Genomic DNA, 22070 nt, shown 5'->3' with positions numbered 1-22070 from the left:
AAGCATTTATATTCTAGCTTGTAGAGTTATGTGTTGGATTTTAACCTTTACTTAAGAAACCTCTGCCATGGTACAAAAGGACATAAGAAAATGCAAATTTTTAAAGCTTCTTGCATAAAGAACAATACCAGAAAGGACCAAAGATGCAAAGAACCCAGATAAAGAGGCTCTTCTGTCCTTAAGCCTGCCAAGACTGACAGGCAGTACTTAGATAAGCACCAAAAGCGGTCGTGCAAAGGAGAGAAGTTCAAAAGATCAACCATGAAGAAGACCACGATCTTCAGCCTCAAGAGACCACCGGAGACCCCCACAAGACCACCACAGCAAACCACGAATGCCCAGAAGGGCGTGGACCTATTCAGCATGAGAGGTGAGGACAGGTGGGGCCAGGGGTTGAATATGCATGGGAAAGTTGTGCAATGTATTGCATATGGAACAGCTTTGTGAATAAAGGTGTGGGTCAGACTGAGGCTCACCGCACAAGTTTTGGAGAGTGATCTCACTTGTATCGGGCACTGACAATACGTACCTACTTCATAACTACCCCAAGATGTGGAGTCTATTTATTTATTCCATGTATTGCTTCACATGGATCATCCCCTCTTCTCCCTATTCAGACCACATAAGAAATTATGCTTTACATACAGGAAAAACATTGACAGACAGGTGAGATTTGAGGCACAGGACAGGTCCAGAGAGGGCCATTGAAAATGGCCAGAGACCTGAACCACCTCTCCTATTGAAGACAAACTGAGAGAGTTGATATTGTTCTGCCTGGAGAAAGGGAGACCCCATTGGAACCTTCCCATAACTAAAGGGGGCTTATTTGAAAGACAGATAAAGCTATTTTACCGGGTCCTATCTCTATAGGACAGGAGGTAATGGTTTTGAACTGAAAAAGGGTAGGATTTGATTTTAGGAATAAATTATTGAATGTAAGGGTAGCAAGGCAGAGGAAGAGGCTGCCTTGAGAAATTGTGGATGCTTCGTACCTGGAGATGTTCAAGGCCAGACTGGATGGAGCTCTGAGCAATCTGGTCTAGTGGAAGGTATCCCTCACCATGACAGGGAGGTTGGAACCACGTCATTTTCAGCAGTCTCTTCTATCAGAAACAAATCTATTATTCTACGATATAGTATATACACTATTAAATATATAAGAAGAAAAATTATCAATGTAAAATCCAGAGCTAACCAAGTATATTTGGACTGTAAGGCAGTCAAAATTGTTCAAAGGCTCCTTTAAAATGACTTCCATTTCCAGTGAATAGAGGGAGATCTGTACCAGTTTTTTTCCTTGGACAGAAACTATTTAACCAGGAAGAAGAAAAGCCTCTTCTTAAAGGAACAGTGACATAAGGCTTGTAAGAGTGTGCCTGGATGTTCAAAACTACATTTAGCTTACTTGAACACTCAGTTCCTGGAATGGGCCAATACAAAGAGCTTCCCAAAGAATCTGGCAAAAGCTCAATGGGACTTTCAATGAAAAACCATGGAATTGGACCAGATGATCTCTCTAACCTCAAAAATTTTGTGAAGTAAGAGTCAATCTCGCTTTCCTTGCTTTAAATCCTCTTGAAGAAGAAACCATAAATCCAGGTCTGATTTAGGCCACCAAAGGTTCTGCAGATGTTTAATGCATGACATTCTCATGGGAAGAGCTTGAGCCTTGATATTTTAATGTTAGAGTCACTATCTTTAGAATGTAAATCAGGAATGAGAGAAGACATTGCATTGATGGAGAGAGAACAACTCTCTCCCCCTGCTTCCTCCCCAACCTGTTTACCTGCAAATATTAATCCGTAACCACAAAAGAGTAAAGGATAAAGAAAATTCATCTGAGCAACCAACATCATGGTTAATTATAAACATAATTAAACTTATACCAACCAACTTAAGCCAAGACATTTCAGAATTCTGTCCCATAGTTACAAGACAATAGGAAGTGCCTATTACAGCAACCTATTCTCATCACTGTGACAATGCAAAGAGAAAGGGGTGTTTAGCACAGAAAAGTCTCAGCTGACACTCAGTTAAGTTTTTACACAGGTTGTGAGCAGATGTCTGAGGAACCTTAGGCAAGAGATAATTGAAAACTAATTGAGCACCTTAATCACTATTTCCCTTTATACACAGACTGAGATTCACACATTTCAACAACAAAAGCATTTCTAGGCTGCTCTGATTGCAGTGGTCCAAAAGACCATCAGGCCACATCTTGATTTTAGATGTGTCTACTTTCACAGAAGCTTATTCCTAATTCATCCACTTACTTACTATACACAATGCTAACAAAACCTGACACTAATGAAAGAAGTATTAACTTTTTCCTACATGCAAGACAATTTTTGAGAGTAAATATTTGAAAGGCTTATACTTGTTAGAAGCAAAAATAGTAACAATAATAAAGGAGTCACTACTGTGACTCCCTTCTGTCTTATGACCTTCCCTAAGAAACAGCTACATCACAATAACCCCCGCTCCAAACTTAACCAGGTGCCTAGCTAGCATGGAACTTACAGCTGGGGACAAACAGAGTTGTAAAAAAATAATTAAAATATTTAGCTGTATAGGCAAAGTGAAAACATAGCAGCTCATAAAAGTTGAAAGAAAACTGCTTTATCTTGGATAGCCTGGGTGGTATTGGCTGAGCATATAATAAATGTTTCCTCTGCACCACTCAAAAACTGAGCCCTCCTGTGGCATTTTGCACCATTTTCTAGACCACCCACTTAGATGAGGATACACAAACCACATGTGCTAGGAATGTCTGCTCTGCACCAGAAGCAGCATCAGCATTATGACCTCACTCTTTGCACAGTCAGGATTTTAATACAAACTTGCTTGTATTTTCAACTCCTTTGATTCTTCAATAGTTTTGATGTTGTCACTGGCTATTAGATGCTTAAAGATTTGAAAGAGAAATGTAATTGTAGGAAAACCCCAGCATTATCAGAGTAGAAATATTTTTAAAAAGTATTTCCTGTCCTTCTCCTGAAAAGAGATATGCTTTATTTCTAGATCATATTAAAAAGCTGCATCTGACACCTTCACAAACCCACTCTTTCCTAAACAGGACTCAGATGTTGCATTCTGCCTGTCTGTGAGCAATGATAAAAGTTAATAATTTATTCCTTGCTGTGATGAGAAGGGTGATGTTCCCTTACCAAAATTGCAGCTTTATATCATCAGCTCTCTAAAGGAACATACAAAAATGCATAATCCATTTAATGGAAGATTCAGGAAATGGTTACTTCCAGTCAGAAATATACAGAATGATAATAAAAATACATCTGCTGCATTCACAGGCTTACATTTGACTTCACTCAAATTTCAAGACTGGAAAAATTAAAGTAAATGAAAAATGCAAGATTACCAGTTTTCAGTACAATCAGCCTGGCTGAGGTAAAGCAGAATGTAAGTCAGATGAAATACTGAAACAAATGTGAAACAGACATTAGCATCCCAAACAATAAAACACCTTAAGAATTTTTATGTTGCTGCAATACCCATCTCTCTCTGTCTCTACTCACCAGCAACTGCAGATTTTACAGTAGCAAACCAATGCAGCTGTACTACTGCATCTCTTCTTTACACCTTTTTTTCTTCTCCCCACTCCACCCACACCCCGGGGCTTTGTTCTGACTGTGGTAATTTTTCTCTTTCCTGTCTAGTCACAGTACGATTACTTGCTGCTCAATCAAATGCAAGGCCCTTACAGTGAGTGTGCTTTGATGTTAATTTATCTGTCCAGACATAGAGCCAGCCTTGTAAATGTCATGGTTTAGCAGAATTAATACACTGATTAACTTCCAAGCAGGCACAAAAGCACTGCAGATATATGTCTTTTAGTCCCTGTCATCTGTTAGTAAGGCTTTTATGCCCAGCAGTAAGACTCCATACAGTGTATAGAGCAGCATCCTGGTGTACACTACATTCTACTGTACACTGCTTGACAATTAAGAAAACTATTGAGGCTCATAAAAACACATGCCTCACACTTGTTGAACTTTGGAGCATCTCTTATTTCACTGCTTATTTCAGTAGTTCCTCCTAGCTCCTGCTGTGGGTGAAAACCTGACAAAATTTTCATCATGATACTTAATTTCTGCAAACCACAGACCAATGAGCAAACACAAAACAAACTCTGTGGACTGAAACAGGAGTTTACTGAAAGATAGTTTGTCATCAAACTGCAAGTGGTAAAAGATGGGATATGGTGTATATGAACAAATCAAACATCTTACCATCAGAGCAGTGTCTGGAGTAAGATAATGTATACAACAAAACCAAATGAATAAGGCAGTTTTCACTTCAAGCAATTCTACAGTTTTCCCATCAGTTTTGCAAACTAAGTGACAGGTCTTGGAACCAATGGGTCATTCAAAAGACCCCAAAATACTGGTATAGCTTCTAGGAAAGAAGGATTATACCAAGTAAGGACCAAGGACTCAAACTAGATTGTGAAAGTACTTTATTTCACTGTGAGAATGGGAAAGAAGAACAGTGGGCCAGGGAAAACCCAAGAACTTGTAATTTCCTTCCCAGAGACTAAAATAAACTTTAATAGAAATATACTGGGCTCTCCAAATGCACTGTACTGTATACATTTTGTTTCTGAAACTGAAAGCATAGACTTTTACTTTTCCTAAAAACACCAAACCAATGAAGAGAGAGAGAAATTATCAACCATTTCTTACAGTCCAAAGGCTGAAGACTGAGCACAGATTTAGTTTTAGCTTGGAAGACACTCTTCAGTGTACGAGAAGAGGAAAGGAGGCCCCTTCCTCCTTCCTAGCTCTTATTCTTTAGCATGGACTAAGATGGCCTTCAAATTTAAATGATACAGAAAGTTTTGTAAAGGCTCTCAGCTGAATAGAATTTGTAAAAAAAAATCTATATATAGTAGTATATTTTTAAATTGTCTATCCAATTGGGCATCAACTTTCTGAGGAGGAGAGATTCTACTGAGGAAACTGTCTTTGCTACTGGATACAACTACTGCTCTAGTAACAGCAACTCATGCTGCAAATTACTCTAGATATTGGAACTTACTGCTGATCTCTGTCTGGTCCAAATTCTCTTATATAACTGTTTTAAACAGCTTTATTCTAAGTAAGACTTCAAAACATTTGTTGCCAAAGCACTTTAACACATCCCAAATATTAATGCTCACAGACGTTAAAGACTTGGTAGGGTATCTTCTTGTTTTTCCTTTAAGAGAAATATGAATGTCTGAAATTAGGTGAACATAGATTTATTTCATTTCCATACAAAATTAGATGAAAATAGTCACTCTATTTTTATCAGAGTTTTGTGAAAAAGTCAACACACACATTGACACCAACAGTCTATTTTCTCTCTCCCATTGAATTAAAAAATTTAAGAGTTTAAGGATCATCCACAGTTTGCATGAAATTCAGCACTGATTTGATACTGTAAATGATGCCATCTCCCTTTTATGCTTATTCACCTAGTTTCTCCTTTTCTCCACTCCTGTTCTCAGTGTACAATAAAGCTTATCTGGTATTTTAAGGATAAAATGATTCATTTCACCATTTCTAAAAAAAACAGTGCAATAGTCGTACTAGAAGTATCCCCTTCTGAAACTCAGTGAGTCTTTACCACAAGACTTAGTTAGAAAAGTCTAAATGGACAAATTTCCATATACATCTGGATATAACTAGAAGACAGGAAAGTTGAACACACATTTGTAGACCAAAGGTTTTTAAGGTTGCTTTTAGATTACCAAACATTTTTATATAAAACAATCAATAAAAATTGAAGTTTATCCCCTTTACATGCACCCTTTTCCCTTCCCCATCATCATCTGCCTTCTGTCAATAGTAAAGTTAACATTACACTCCCAGTCCTCCATCCCCTCCCCAATTGCACATTAAGACATGGACTTAAAAGAACAACATAACGCTTCAAGTATGCTTCATGCCAATCATCAATAAGAGTCATAACATTACTGAAAAAGTACACTTATTCTTCAGAAGCCTTAGGAGGACTTCCTGCAGAGTATGATCAAACAACATTTTAAATAAGAAAAAAGCCCCCCAACCCAATATGTATCATGCCCTTTCAAAAAGAGTAAAGTGTAAAATTTTCTTTGGACTTAAAGAAACAGTATTAAGATTTACCATCTGAATAAGAAATAACCCCAATAGTTTTTCAGTGCTGCACAAACTGTGCACATGAAACAGTAAGTCATTAAGATACTACTGTTTAGCTCTACACATAGAGACTACATGTGGCATAATAAGCATACACATGACATACTGGCCTGTCTAGCAACAAGATACATTTATCAGTCTGGCAAACCTGAATAAACCTTTGCATCCAGAAGTATTTTTAAAATTATTATTTTCTCTTGAAATTTAGAAATTTGAATATTTAATATAAAGGCAATGATTTCATCAAGAAACCATCAGCAATATGAGAGCATGAAGCACTGATGTGAAACTGAGGATACATCCTCTCATTTGATCATGCATAAACAAGGATCCTGATTTCAAGAAATAATGGATGGCATGAAAGAATACTCATTTTTATAGACAAGAAATTCTTCTGGAAACACAATAAGGTTATCAAACAGATACCAATATCTGCAAAGCTTAAAAAGCATATGATGTGCATGTATGTGTGTATGTATATATATATATATACACAGGTGTGGTGCACGTGTATATATAAACACACACATACACATGATATCATACATGTATTTATTTCATGTATTTAACAGTATAACAACATTTTGTTTTCTTTTCAAATAAAAGGTTTTAATTTAGCAGTTGTAAAAAAACAAACTAAATCAGAAAAAAAATCCCCAAAACAAACTAAGCAGATCATATACTATATGAACGAACAAAAACGTTATGCAAAAAGTTTTATGGTAGAAGTGAGTCACACACAGCAGAAGAGTGTTGAAACTCAAAGTAATAAATAGCTCCAAATTAAAAATTTTCTACAACATGTTCTTTAAGGACAGGATCAGTACTTTTTCTTTTATCATGAGCTCCTACAGAATGCCTTCACTCTAATATATATTTAATTTTGTAACATTTAAATGGACACAAAAATGTAGACTGTAACAGTTGCCAGGTTCAGGACAGTATACATAGCATTTTTTGTTGAAAGTCTGATTGGTTTATTCACTGAGGCTAGACAGCAAGTCATATGAACCTATTTGGTGCATTTTTAACCATGGTCAATATCAACAAGTGGATAGAATCAAGGACCTGCAGTCCAGCTTGCTGTGGTCCAACATACTGTGGTAGACAGGAAATGAAATACAAGACCACTGCTTGGTCGCCAAGTTTGTATCGTGTTTCCCAGAACTGCAGCAGTGGAATCAAGACTGTAGTGTTTTAATAGACTAAAGAAAGATAGCAAGAAGTGGCATTTTAATGTGGATAAGGTAAGTAGGCTTGTGAAAGTACTGCATCAAAAGAGCACACAAGGGACTCCACTACTTGCAATATCTGGTAGTGTCACTCAGTGACTCATTGAATTTAGGATACATGTATGCAATAATAAATAGATCAGTTATGTAGTAAGGCAGTGTGTTGAACATGCATTCATCTTGTGGACTTGAACACCACAGAGAGAGATACATGATATCATACACATTCATTAAGAACAAGTATTTTTGTTTGTTTTTCTGTGTTTGTTTTTCAAGGCTATCCAGGCAAACTCTTCCAGAGCATTTTCTTCTTGAGAAGAGTGGTCCTCTGAGTCTGGTCACTTTTGCTCTCCCTTATCAAGAGACTGGCTTTAAGGAAAAATAAAAGCTGAAGAGGTTTTTGGTTTTTCTCCCCTCCATTTTGGTCGCATCATTCTGCATACATCATTTAAAGAACAGTTTTTGACACAGCCATATGCTGAATCCTCAGGAGGTTCCAGATGTTTCCAGATAACTCTGCAGTTTACGGACTGTGGTTTTGTCCAGTGAACAAAGATCAAAGTCAAAGGTTGTATTTGTGATATGAAAGTGTCCAGTTTCTTCTATAAGATTTACTATCTGAAAGAAAAGAAAATATGCAGTTGGAAATTCCAGAAGTTTTACATGCTCACTCTAAGTATAATCAAGTACCATATGAAAGGCCTAACATGGGCCAAATTGCCCAATACTTGCAGGTTTAAGCATTATTCTTATAATTCACTTCCTTTCTGATGTGCATTATTGTCCAGATTACAGTATCTTGTTTTTTTGTTTTTAATCATCATCAACTGTAATGTCAGCATACCCATCTGCTGATGTGGCAAACATTAGATTGACAATATATTTTTCAAATGTTCAAAATGTTTTTTGAAAAAAACTTTGAAAAAAATTTTATAATTCAGTTTAAAAAAATGGGGAGGGGCAAGATTATACCCTTAAGCTCAAACAAATTATTAAAAGATCCCAGGTAGATCTCTCTGGAATATTTATTAAGTGCATAGCTACTAAGCAGGTTACATTAGGAAATAAATTACATAAGCCTTTCTGCAAGCAAGGAAAACAAACAAATCCTTAGAGAGTCTGGTCCCTATTGCAAAAAAGACAGCTTACAGAAACTGTTAGTTCACACACCAGTAGTCACTTTTTGAGTAACAGAGTTAAATCTGGGTTTTTTTTGCTGGCTTTTTTTTTTAGCCAAATAAACCATGGGAGGACTCCCAGCGAGGTTATAACATCACTTAGGTTATGGGGTCTTCATCCTTGGACATATTTCAAAGCCATGTGACATACTCCCAGGCAATTGGCTCTACATGTCCCTGTGACCTCCAGAGATTCCTTCCAACCTTAATCATCCTACATTTCTGTGAAATGAACAGTAGACACCTAACTTGTGCGTTTCTGCAGTTGTGGCATTTTTCATCTTTAAACTGTAGTCTGTATTTTAAAAGAGTGGTCATACTCAACAAAGAATTGCTGTAAAAATGACTCCAGATATTTTAAATTCTAGGATGCACACCTACCTTGAAAAAAAACACTGAGCATCTTGAAAAGCCAAAGCATTATTTGTCAGAGAGGGCTAACACAGTGCCAACACACGGCTGCTATAAATCTCTTATGTGCGGTTTCATTCCAAGACACAGACATGCCAAGAGCACTCCACCCTGAAGTAGCCCCTGGGTAGCTCATGGACTGACAGAACAACACTGCTCTTCTCAGTCCTTCCAACTCCCTCTCATGCACAACCAAATCCTGCCTGAAACCTCCAGTTTGAAACTCATTTCATTCTGGGGCGTCCACATAACCTCTGCTGAAACACTACTGTGAGATACTCCTTGATTGTTTTGAGCTTTATTATTCTGACTACAATTCTTTTTTCACAGCTGGAGAAGATACAGATGTATGCACATATGGCTTACAGAATGTACCTTAAAAAGACACATCTGTTAGGAATAACTAACTTCACAAAGAACAATGAATTTAAGCTAAATATTTTGTAGATTTCCACTCACCATGTCATTATATAAACAGATTTTTTTCTTCTCAGACCACAGAAGTAAAGACTATGTTAATGATAAATGCAATATGAAATGTTTATTGTCAGGCATGGAATGACACAGATTAAATAGAATGGATACAAGATAAAATAATAAAAGGGAAATGCTTGTTACAATAAAAATCTCCCTTTTCAATCACCTTTTATTTCAAAGGTGGAAAAAAAAAATAAAATCTGTTTAATTTGGTTTACAGCTGCCCAAAATTCTGAAAGCACCTGGAAAAAATCCTGCTTTTATTAACATATCACTTAAATCTGTACCTCTTACTTTCAACTTCTTTTCCATATACGAATTTTTTATCTAAAATAACTAACTTCATTTGTCTGCTTGTTGATTCACAGATTCTTGCAACACTTTTCCATTCCTACTGTTCTTCTGCAATTGACATGAGGAAAAAATAATCAAGTGGGGAAAAAATGATTGATACCAGAAGCAAATTCTGATATGCATTATTATTCTCATTTTTGCCACTCTCTTGAGCCTCATCTGAGAGAGAAGCAAAGGTAAATAGTCAATCCAGCCTCTTTTTGTAAAGTTTAAAATCTAATCTTGAGCTTGCTATCTGAATATCCACTGTGAGACAAATAAATGGCTGCACAAGAAGTTTACAGAAGCAGTGGCCAGGAAAATGCAGTTACATTGAACAACTCTATCACTTCCTTGTGTAACTGTGGAAGAATACTACCCCTAATAACCCCCACTGCAATATACTTGATTTTAGAAACAAAGATTATGTGAAAGTGTTAACACATGTATTTTTAAACAGTGCTGCATATTTTAAGAAATGGATAAGGACTCCTATTGATCAAGTTCTGCTTTGGGCTTTTAAGCTCTAGGTCAAGAGAAACATAAACATTTTAAATATATCCTACGTCCAGCCCCCAAGAGATATAGTTGCTATGTCTGGGCACCTGGCAAATGACTGAAATGAACCCCAAAGGCTTTAATGGATGTACAAAAATGTATCAAGATAAACCCAGACAGCCCAATGAAAAACACCTGCCTGTGTGCCAGTCAATGAGGAATTCATGACTTACAGTATTAGCATATGCATCCTTGTGCTATTCAGAAAATCTTCAAAAAGAATAAAAGGTTGAGATTAGTTACTAGGAAGTCTGACAGTTCTGACATTAAAAACACAGCATTAAAATGTTTTATTCCAAAAGCTCACACTGCAGAAAACAAAAATATCCCATTTGTTCCTACTATATAAGCTTTTCTTTTCTGCAGTAAATTACGTCTCTGTTTACATAATGTCTCTCCAGCTCAGTTTCATCATTATCCATCATAGTATAACTATTTATCAGCCTTTAAACAAGCAAATGAGTGTGTTTGTATAAGGAAGCCAAAGTGCAACTAATGACAGTCATTTTTCAATTTATGGAGGGTTTTTAGGCCATGTGATAGTTTCCAGACCTCCAAGCTGCCCCTGGCAGAAAATTCTAAGAAGATAGTTGCCATCTGAAGTTAAGCACCTTTGGAACATGAGCAACATAATTTTCAGCCATGATGCATACTCTCAATTTCATCCTTGCGCCTGTGCTGCCTAATGCACTGGTTTCTGGATTTTTTACCAGCTGAAGATATGACTTCTGATGCCTAAAAATAAGATACAAAGTTAGCAAAAATGTTGCTGCCTTTCATGAGGTCATGCTAACATTTTCTGCACTGAAAATGCAGAGTTAGAAACACTGCTTTAGCCAGCCAAATTTGAATAGAGTGGATAGACAACATTAACATCCGATTGCAGACTCAGTTAAAAAAATAAAAGCCTCATCACTGTAAATTCCAACCTCTTTCCGTACAGTGAAAGATGTGGTAGAGGAATTTGTTTGTAAATGTGATTTCAGACCAGCTTCTGTCTTGCCATGGTCCAATATTCATATAAAAATTGTTCACAGGATTGATTTCTTGGTCAAACATTCTTCACATATCTTCTCCTTCTCAGGCAATTCTTATATGTTTTTAAGTAGCACCTAACATTAGAATTATTTCATTATGTATCTGGGCACTTGCAGTGTAGTATCACATCTCTACTGCCTTCTCCCCTTCTCAGCTTTCTTCAACAATGTGTCTCAAAGAGAATCCCTCTCTTGGGAAAGAGCCACATTCACAAAGATACATTTTTCTCCTTTCCAATTTGGCTGCATTCCTGCTTGCTGTCATGCCTATGGACTCAGTAACAACTAAGATTGGAAAAAAAATTAAAAAAATAAAATCCTTTTCATGTCCCTCAGTGTAAGTTTAAAAAGCCTGTGCTTTTACACAATGAATTAATGCCTTCATTGTTCTTTTGCAAGTCCCTTCTTTGAAAATCTCTATGCAAGACACTTACCTGCCCTAAAATAAACTAACAAGATGACAGCTACCATTCAGGAACATATGACTACATCACCATTCCACTTCAACACCAACACCTCTAAAACTCTTGCAGCTGTCTACAGTTTTCTGTTGCATATTTTTGCATTTGATCCCTCTTCTTATGCAGTAACCACAATCCCGTTATGCAGTTTTGCACCTTGCTGTTCTCACCTTTATACTTTCTGCAATCTTTATGCATTTCTTAGTATAGAAGTTTCATATTAATCCCTAGAGACTTTCTTAGCTCTGTATCTTTTAAATTTCTGTGCACACTATAAGTAGTTTACATTAACTACATAGCTGCAAAGTAGTAAGGACATTTAAGATGGGATGGCAGATTATTTTTAATGTAGAGAAGCACTGATTCTCTGCAAGTTATCCATTCAATATTGGGAAGATATTTCTGTAAATAGATAAAATCATATTAATTAATCAATTGCAGAACGTTAAAGGATTAAAGGTTGTCAAATTAAGTTCTGTTTTGTTTTACATCAGCATATAGACCATTCACTAGTGCAGACAGGCTAACAGGTAACTAATTTGGCTCTTCCATTGACACCTGGTAGACTTCTGTAGCCAGTATTATGGTATTCCCAGCAGAACTGAACTCCTGTCCCAGCCTGCACAGCCTGGCCATGAATCCAGCTTTCACTGGGGCTGTACCAACAGCCTGCAAATGCTCTGAAACATGGGAAACAATCTGCAAGAACAATTTTCCCCAGGAAGGCAACACCGGTTCTACATCAACCAAATGTATATGCAATCATGAATTACAGCATTAAAATGCCTCACTCCTAATGCAAGTTGTGAGGCAAAGTTCATGAATTAATGTTTTCTCTGGTTTGACAAATTGTCTCAAGAGAAAAAAAAAAAGTTTAGCTTAAAATGCACAAGAGTATACAGCTCTATTTCATTTACTCATAATAGGATACCCTAAATTTCTATCTCAGTTAAGTTTCTTTTCACATTACTTTTTCCTTGTATTGTTAAGCTCCCACAAAGCTTACTATAACAGTACTCTAATATTAGAATGAATACACAACTTAGTGACAAACCCATTATTTTTCTAACAGAGAAATAATTCTTCATCACCAAATAAATGCTGCCAGTAAGAAAGACAATGAAGGGTTCGACTTGAAGCACTCTACTTACTTTCAAAGTATTTCTTAGGATGGCCGAATAATTCCAATTGGAAAGGATTTTGCTAGTCCCAGCCCCTGCTAAGAGCAGGCTCAGTTGTGGAGTCAGATCTGGCTACTCCAGGCTTATCCTGTCAGGATTTTAAAAGCTCTAGACCACCATGATGGGAAAAAAAAAGAAGGTTCCTTTTTTGGTTTTATATGTGCTCTGCACAAAATGTTTTGAAGTTGATTTTCTTTTCCAAAATTCCACATGAAGCCATATAAATCCTATGGTCTAGAGGCTGTCTAAACAGCCCCAGTGAAAGCTGGGTTCATGGCCTGACTGCCCAGGCTGGGACAGTGGCTCAGTTCTGCACTGCTAACAGCAGTACTGGCCACTCATGTGAATCAGAACCAATACCATTTGGAAGCTATGCCTTGGATAACTGGGGAAATGAGTGCTCAGGAAGCAAAGACAAGGTGGGAATTTTTACAACACAGTGTCTTTTCCAGATTCAATTTTAATGCAAACTCTTTGAGGATCAATGAACAATGTGAAACAGATAGGGTGTTGAGATTCCTATAGCTTAGCCTCCTGCAAAATTACTTCCCTATGTAGATAAAAATTTGGCTCTGCTACAATTCTGAAAACATGTTTTGGTTCCCTTTGTAGGAAAAGGAAACTTGGGAGAGAACAGGACATTAAAAATGAAGGGTAACCAATATGCATCACTGTGTGTTATAAACCGAAATCTGAAAAAGCTACCAAAATTCATCTTTAATTAAGAATATCCTTAACCAAGATTTTCCTTTTCAATGACCTCTCAATAGTTTTCTCATCTTTACTCACAATATGGAGCTTGAACTAACAAAGCAGTTAATGCTGGAGCTTGCAAAATATTGTTAGAATGACAATTTGACAAGTGATTGCAATCTTTTAGAAGTGGCAAAAATTTTCCTCTTTACAATATCTCTAAAACATAATAAACCCATCTGTGCTACAATTGCATCTACTTTATTGACAGTGCTTATTGTTTAATTGTCACAATTTTCAATCCAATAGTACCTGACAATACCACCCAAACCCAAGAATATTTTCTTTGCTCTTACTATTGCATAACTTTTCAATAAATTTGCAGCCAGTTTGGACACTTGCATATTTTACTCATTCTAAGACTTCAAAAGATTCAATGAATATATTATGTTTTTCTTCAAAGACAATTTTCTTCTTAAAATTCTTTGCATTGAATTTTATGTTTTCTGCTTCCCATAGGAAAAATCCACTTCAGTTGTTTCTGAGACAAGGCTGGTTATTTTCAGGAAAGAAGCAACAAGATTTTTATCAAGTCACAGTGCACATCCATTCACCTATCCTGCCTTCATAATTATTGACACAGTATGTTAAGAAACATAACAACAAATAGGTGAAAAATATATCTCAAGCATTTTTTAAAAAAACTTGGCATTTAGAGAAACAATACAGTTACACACTAAATATTAAGTGCAACAATTCCCAAAACTGCAGTGTAAGAGGTAATAGACTTATATGGACTATACAGGGTCTAGGCTATTAAAATTGCTAGCAGTTTTTAACCAGTAACTGATAACTGATTACAGAGTTTTAAATGAAAGCAAAAAAGAAACAGATGTGACTTCAGAATTTCAATGAGAGCATTGTGATAGTGCATAAGAATGCTTCTCACCTGCTGCAGTACATGTCTCTCCCTCAATGTCATTAATCTTCTGTGGAGCTCTACTAGTTCATCAAGATATGCCTAGAAACAAATTCCCCCCATAAACAACTTGTTAATTAAGTCGTAGCAATGTAATTCATAAACTTCAGATGCCTTCAAAACCAGTAGGAATACAAATCTTATTTTAAATCTTGGAATCATATAATATCCTGAGCTGGAAGACACCCAGAAGGATCACTGAGTCCAGCTCCTGGCTCTGCACAGGACAGTGCCATGGGTCGCAGCACGTGCCCAAGAGCATCGTCCATTTTCCAAGCTTCTGGAACTCTGTCAGGCTGGTGCTGTGACCAATTTGCTGGGGAGCCCATTCTGGGCCCTACCCACCCTCTTGCGTGAAGAACCTTTTTCTAATATCCAACCTCTCCTGACTGTTTCAGACTGAGTGACATTCCCTTGGGTCGTGTCACTAGTCACCATGGAGAAGAGATCAGTGTTGCCCCCCCTCTTCTTCTCAGGAGGTCCTCCCTCAGATAACAAGTTCTTCCCCTACAGTCTCCTCTTCTCCAGGCTGAGCAGATTAAGTGACCTCAGCAACTCCTCATAAACATTCCCCTCTATGCCTTTCCCTATCTTTGCAGACCCCTTTGGATGCTCTCTAATTGCTTTAAATCCTCCTTAGAGCACAGCACACAGGACTTGAGGTAAGACCAAGCTCTTCTTTGAGGTATTTTTTTTATTAATAGTCTGGCATTCTCTAGCTTAATATAACACAAATATAAATTTTTGTGTTTTTTTAACATACTTCATGTTGACAGAAATATTTTTAGGTGGTCATTCGTTGTATCTCAACTGTGCCAGAAAGCATCATAAGATTGGGGATGCCAAAGCAGCACCTTTAGGAAATATATCGTATCTTTCTACATGAGAACCAAACCCAAAGACTCAAAATCAAATCAATGCTTGTCTCTAGAGGTATGTAATTTCTTTTGTATCACAAGGAAAAGAAAGACTAAGCAAGATTAATCCAAAGGTAAATTTTAGCGTGTCTTCCCTGGGATGTCAAACATGTCTCACCTCTCCACCTTATTATTAACTTTCTCCTTCAGAAGTGGCTCCTGAGCCATCAAAAAAAAAAAACTTTTTGGTTGCAAGCAGAAAGAGATATAGCACTCAACCTAAGCAACAAAAATGCAAACCAAAATATTAGAGCACTAAAAATCTAGGCACTGCAGATAAAAATTTAGACACTAAAAATTTAGATGCTACAACTTCCATCTTTTGCCTAATATTATCACAAAATTGACACTAATACCAGCAAAATACAAGCTTTCAGAGAAACTTGTCCATAGTGGGCAATTGTGCTATGTTCACTCATGGCAGGATTGAGAGCTCTTGCCCACAACCATTAGACAGATTTAGATCAAACTGTCTCAGTGTTAAATGATAACAGTTGCTTCATGTCATTTTAGTTAACATGCTAAATCACACTGCCACTTCCTAATGCACGGCCCTCAGAAAGGATTCTGGAAAATAGATTTTCTTTTTTCCCCTGATTGATCTGCTGGTTAGGATTACACCTGTGAATTCTCATCTACATTTCATTCCTCTGTGAAGAGCAGTATGAACTCATGGTGGACAGTAGATAAAATAAATAGATGGAAGATTCCCAACTGGTGAAATTTGCCAAATCACCTGATTGAAAAGAAGGAAAAAAAATTCAAAATATGAGAGAAGATAAAAGAATTACAGAAAGAAAACAGAAAAAGATATGCACATAAAGGAATCCAAAGCAAAGATACACTAAGATTTTCATTCTGTAACAAAGTTTGGCATTTGGTAAGCACATTAGTTTACTCAGGAGTAGTTTATTACTATCTCCTTATTTACCTTATCACAATCCCCATTCTTCATTTGTTTATCTGTTTTGTTTTGCTTTATTGGACTTTTTACTTCTAAAATCTGGAAAAGAAAGAAAATACTGTAAAAATTAAATGCATCACTGGATACAACCATATATGGAAAAATTCTGCTGTTAATAAAACAAACTCAAAGCTGAGCTTTTCATTCTTTAATCCATATAACTTACTCATACTTTTCAGAACAAGAAGTAACTTACAGCAGAAAATGCTGAGGTACTGGAATGAGGTGATAATGATATTATTAATCCTTAAAAGAAGGAATTTTACATCATCTAAAGCTTTCTCAACACTTTTTTTTCCCCCACATCTTTCACATGCTGGGAGGATAAGAGGTGATTCAGCAGGTACAAAATGATGCTGAGGGTGTCTCCAGCACCTTTGAAACATCACATTATCACTGTACTTTTCCTGTTCTTTTTTTTCCCCTCAATACTATATCATTTCTTTGACAACAGAGGTTTTCAAACAGTCCTTGAAATCACCATATGAGTTATAACTGAGAAACTAAGTGATGGACAGTGATTTCTTTTCCACATATATGGTACCCTTCCTTCAATGCCACTCACACCCATTTATTATCACTCATACAAGCCAAGATTGCTTCATCTGATACTGAAACAGACTCAAGAAGATTACATCAGCAAGCAGCATGACATGCTCACTTGGTATGCACCTTTTAGAACCAAAGGTAGAAATATCTGGGGGAAAATGAACTGTTGATTGTTCCTTCCATTTTTTCAATACACAACACTCTTTTGAAGCTAAAACAAAAATCACCATGTCATTCCTAACCCAGAATATAACCAGTTCTTCTGAAAAACATCAAAGAAAACTAAGTAATCAGAGATAATGGAATTTCTCCTTCCCTTGGTACAAATTATTAAATTGCATATGTCTTCCCTAGGGTGGCCAGCATCTTATGAATACAGCTGGCAGACAGCTATTTCTCTATCTAGCAAAAGTGACTGCAGATCTAAGTTAACCTTACTTGATTTAATTAGACAAGAGTGATCAATGTTCAGATTCAAGACATACATTTTTGGAGAATAATTCTCGTAGTTCTGTTCAACACCCTCTAGGGTTACTGCTGTGTAGACCAGTAGCAAAGTTTTGTCTTGGAAAAAGCCCTACCCAACCCTACAAAAAACCCGAACTTTAATCATGGATTCAGTACCTTTTAGATGCATTTATTGTTTTCACAGGAAGAAAATTCTTGGTTTCAAATAGAACCTTGTCAACAACACAGTATATTTGAAAAAGCAGCTTCTTTACAATGTTCTTGATATGCAATTTAAATTTAACATCTTAAGCATTTTATAGATGAGATACAGCACTAATCATGACTGAGGAAGCTAATACAAATACAAACTATGTCTTAGTTCTTCAGTTCTATAAAGGAACTTAGTTAACACAAATCTGATTTCATCAGTAAAAGGTGTCATCCTTGCAAGCAGCACTAAGGTACCAAGAAGAGATTTCAAATGTGGCTATAGTCTCATAATGCTTCCTGAAATTTCCAATTTGCAGATCGAGTATAAAATTTAGCTCATTTAAAGAAATGGAGGAAGATATGTGAAGGTATTTTAGCTGAAATACAGCTATTGTTTGGAGTGTCTAAATGTGGAGGTAGACCTTCTATTACATCACCAACAGGCAAAGGAGCACAAAAGATGTGACTGAGTGGGCTGCTGATATTGAGACATACAGTTACTTAACAATTGCACTGGCTCTTTAGAAATCAGTCTTCATTAAACAACAAGTCATAGACGGATTTTTTTTTTTCTTGTGCTTATGTGGTCAGTAAATGCAACATTCTTCAGCCCTACAGACAGCTTTTTAACCTCAAGGCTATCTCTTTAAAACTTGTAACTTTTGTACAGACAACTTAAAAGAGCCTATAGTGGTAGAAAAAAGAATATTTTCTATACATGAAATTACATTCTCTCTGTGCACAAAGTATTTCCTAGTTTGTGGGTTTTTTTCCCCCATAGTGTATTTGAACTTAGCTAATATGAATAATAATATTTGGTCTTTGTACTATAGCTTGTGTTGGAAATCTTAATTGAAAAACAAAGGCAAGTAAATAATATCTGCCAGATGATTGAAGCAATTATAGAGAAGAGATATAGAAAAGACCCATCCATGAAACTCACTCTCTAAACCACAAATTTGTGTTAGTGCACATAGACACTATTTTAACTATATCACAACTGTAAGTAGCCAGTATGTGTCCTAACAGCTTTACTAACACTGGGAATTAATCATGCCTCCTTAAAATAACTGAAAAATGGTGTATTTTATTTTGTAAAGAATGTGAGTTTTTATACTTGATTTTATATTTCAAGAGTCTTTCTCACTGCAGGGGAGGTACCAGTCAAAAGCTGATTCTTATTTGTCTGTGGAGTATTTTGCAACTCTAGGTAATTTACTTTGTTTTCTTTGAAAAACTGAACTACCCTATGTTGCTACCACAGAAATAACAACCATGTTAGCTTTTACAAATCTGGAACAATACTCTGATGCAAAGTAAAAACTGTTGTGGCATCTACTGCAGTAAAAAAAAAAATTGTATCTTTCTAGATGAACACTGGTGGGGAGAGGAGAAGAGATGCATCAATAAACCCTTGAGTTTGATGTTAACTCTGTCTACTGCTAATACAAAGCCAAACTGCATTTTTTTTACCTGGCTGTTGTTCGTTTTCAGTACAGGTGGTGCTGGATCATGATGCAGAGGTGAGGAAGCTGAGCTGCTATCACTATCACTGCCATCACTGAGACTAACCCTGCAGAAAAAAGAGCATTACATCTGCATTACATTTGCAGACAAAGGGCTGTCAAATGGGGTGAGCCAACCTTGGACTTTGAGGTAGGGACTTTAGCGTGACCAATCCCTTGCTAAGCAGGCTATTGTTAATCAAGGTCACATGGAAGAGAGGCATCTGAGCAGGGCTGCACTCTGGAAAAAACCCTTTGTGGTACAAAGAAGGAGGCTGCCTGTCTGCACCTGGCTGAGACAAAGCGTCCAGTTAACAGGAGCTAACTACAGAAATGGTTAAACACCAACAAAATTGAACTGCTTCTCCCTATCTCAGTTCACAGCCATGTCAAAGAAGGAAAGTGTTCATTTAGGGATACTTTTCTGTTCTTCTACAGCTGTACTTCTCACCTGAATATGTGTTTCATTGAAAAGTTCCTTGTTTATTGTCTAAAGTAACACAGCTTTTCTTGATTAAAATTTAAAAACTTAGCATCTCAGAAGAGGTCACATAAAAAAGCTCAGCTCCTAGTCAGTTTCCCCCTTAATTTACTTATGAACAACAAGGAATATTTTTTTGTTGGAAAAAACCCCATTAGTTACTTGGGACAAAATGAAGCAGAAAAACAATAGCCTTAAAGTTCCATCAAAACAAAATTTCCACACTTGGAGACAAGCTGAGCTTGAAAAAATCCTCTACACAATCACTAACAACACAATCAATAACAACAAGTTATCAAACACCTAGTCAACTTGGTCTTTTTCTCCTTGATTCCAGCTGCTAAAGTACACCAGGGAAGCAGCAGCACTCACTAAAGTTTTCCTGTTATCTTCCCATTAAAGCAGTAACTGACACTGGCACTCAGGTGCTGTGCACTAATAGAGAAATCCTCTGAATTAGAACCTAATATGTAGAGTGTTTGAGAGACGCTGCTTCAGATCTTCTATAACCTTGAACCCCATTTGGATGGAGCTTCAAACTGCCTGAACACCATATGAATTTTCAAATGTCTTCTGAAGGTTGCAGCAAGGATGCAAAACCTTCTTTTAAAAAGCAAAAATTTAATACATTTCTTTGACAGATGCTTGCTTTATCCTCTGATGCACTTTTATGCATTATCTACTGCATGCAGCACAGAATTGATTTGGATTCAATTTAACAGCTTTATCTAAAATCAGTAATCTAAGAGGTCTTGTAACTATGTATAGAATAGCTTGTTCAACAGTTGAAGGACAATTTTCTATAATTTTGGCCAGGGAGTAATTATAACTCCTCGTCTCAAATCACAGTTGCATTAAATCAAGTAAAGTCAAACAAATTAGGATCATCATAACCATATTGATTAGTACAAGAAGAGTTTGTATCAGGAACAGCTAGTTGTGTTAGTGTTTAAAAGGGGCTCTTTTATGTGCAGATGCTTTAGAAAGAGTGAATTTTCTGCCCATTTGCTACTCAGCACTCTGAGGACATCAGACCTCACCTTGTTACTAAGAAACACTACAGGTCTTGGTCAGAAGGCCACTTGCAATCACAAGACACTCACCTGCGACTCCTGCCTCCTCCTCGTGTATTTATAGGTTGTTCCAACTCAGAATCATTGTCCTTCTCATCTGCTTCATCTGATTCATCTTCATTATCATCTGAATGCAGATCTTTCATTATAGTCCTCAACGGACCTGAAACAACAGGGACAATAAAACACAATGAAGTTTACTTCCCAGTGTTTTGGGCAATTTACCCAGCTTTAAAAACTATCTTCCCCACAGTGTTGAGAGAGGAGAGTCTTAAAAATTAAACAAACCAGGTAATGCACTGGGGGATTATACTGCAGGGACCTGTTCATGTATTCATGAATCTTCACTCACAAGAGCAACTCAGTCAGCATCAACAGACTTACTCTTGACAATGAAGTGATTCACATGTTCTAGAACAATTTCCACCCTGGACCAAAGCTGAAGTAAATAAAATACTGTCATGACAGGAGAAATTGACATGAAATGTATTCTTGCCAAAAGCATGCTTCTTTTGCTGGGGTTTAGTATTTTTTGCTTTCTCATTACATGTGAACAAAGATCTACAAGCACATATTGATCAGTATTAGTACATTTGTAATGTTAATCCATGTATGAGAGGTTGGTTCTAACAAATCACTCAGACTAAATTGTACTGTACAAGACAGTCATTTTGTCTTCTTGGTTTTTATGTATTTTACCTTCAGCTATTCCCATTTTTTCATGGTCAGTTTCAAGTGGAGTAAGTACTTCATCCATGTTGATAAGTATGAAGTACATCAATACCACCCAATACCATATTATCACTTTTCCTGAATTAGCAAGAAGGCACAAAACTTAATTTGCTCACAAAACTGCATTAAACTCAGTTTGGGTTTCGACTTTCACTCTTTTTGCTCTAAGAGACAGTTACAGAAAGAAGAATATGTTCAATAGAGCTAGGAAGTGTAATACTGTAGTTACTTGAAATAAGGATGGGCAAAAGCTGATTAGAAGAGGGAAGAAAGTAAAATGTCCTGGTGCCATAGGACATTTAACTATGAAGTACAGTCCATCTAAGACATGAAGCAGTATTGAAAGCACCAGTGATGGCTGTAAGAACATCACTTACTATAATGGCTGAAGGAATTCCTTCAGTTGAAGGAATGCAGTACTGACATGAACAAGCTGAGCCTGAGATGACGCTTTCAACTCTTTATTTGCG

General features: G+C 36.7%; 1 protein-coding gene across 3 annotated transcripts in view; it reads right to left on the bottom strand.

The window, feature by feature from the left end:
• Window positions 1–4457: 4457 nt before the first annotated feature.
• The window catches only part of MLLT3 (MLLT3 super elongation complex subunit), a 121614-nt gene continuing 104001 nt past the window's right edge, over window positions 4458–22070 (bottom strand). For all 3 annotated transcript variants that reach the window (XM_085567257.1, XM_021535464.4, XM_085567256.1), the window contains 5 exons: window positions 20899–21031; window positions 19283–19382; window positions 16568–16639; window positions 14690–14761; window positions 4458–8029 (listed from right to left, as the gene is read on the bottom strand). In XM_085567257.1, the coding sequence (XP_085423383.1) occupies window positions 7898–8029; window positions 14690–14761; window positions 16568–16639; window positions 19283–19382; window positions 20899–21031 (509 nt within the window). In that variant the 3' untranslated portion in view covers window positions 4458–7897. The remainder of the gene's footprint in view (window positions 8030–14689; window positions 14762–16567; window positions 16640–19282; window positions 19383–20898; window positions 21032–22070) is intronic.

The sequence above is a fragment of the Lonchura striata genome, chromosome Z, assembly GCF_050655825.1.
Source record: "Lonchura striata isolate lonStrDom1 chromosome Z, ASM5065582v1, whole genome shotgun sequence".
Taxonomy (NCBI): domain Eukaryota; kingdom Metazoa; phylum Chordata; class Aves; order Passeriformes; family Estrildidae; genus Lonchura; species Lonchura striata.
The sequence above is the reverse complement of the archived record's forward strand: the minus strand, read 5'-3'. Positions and strand labels throughout refer to the sequence as shown.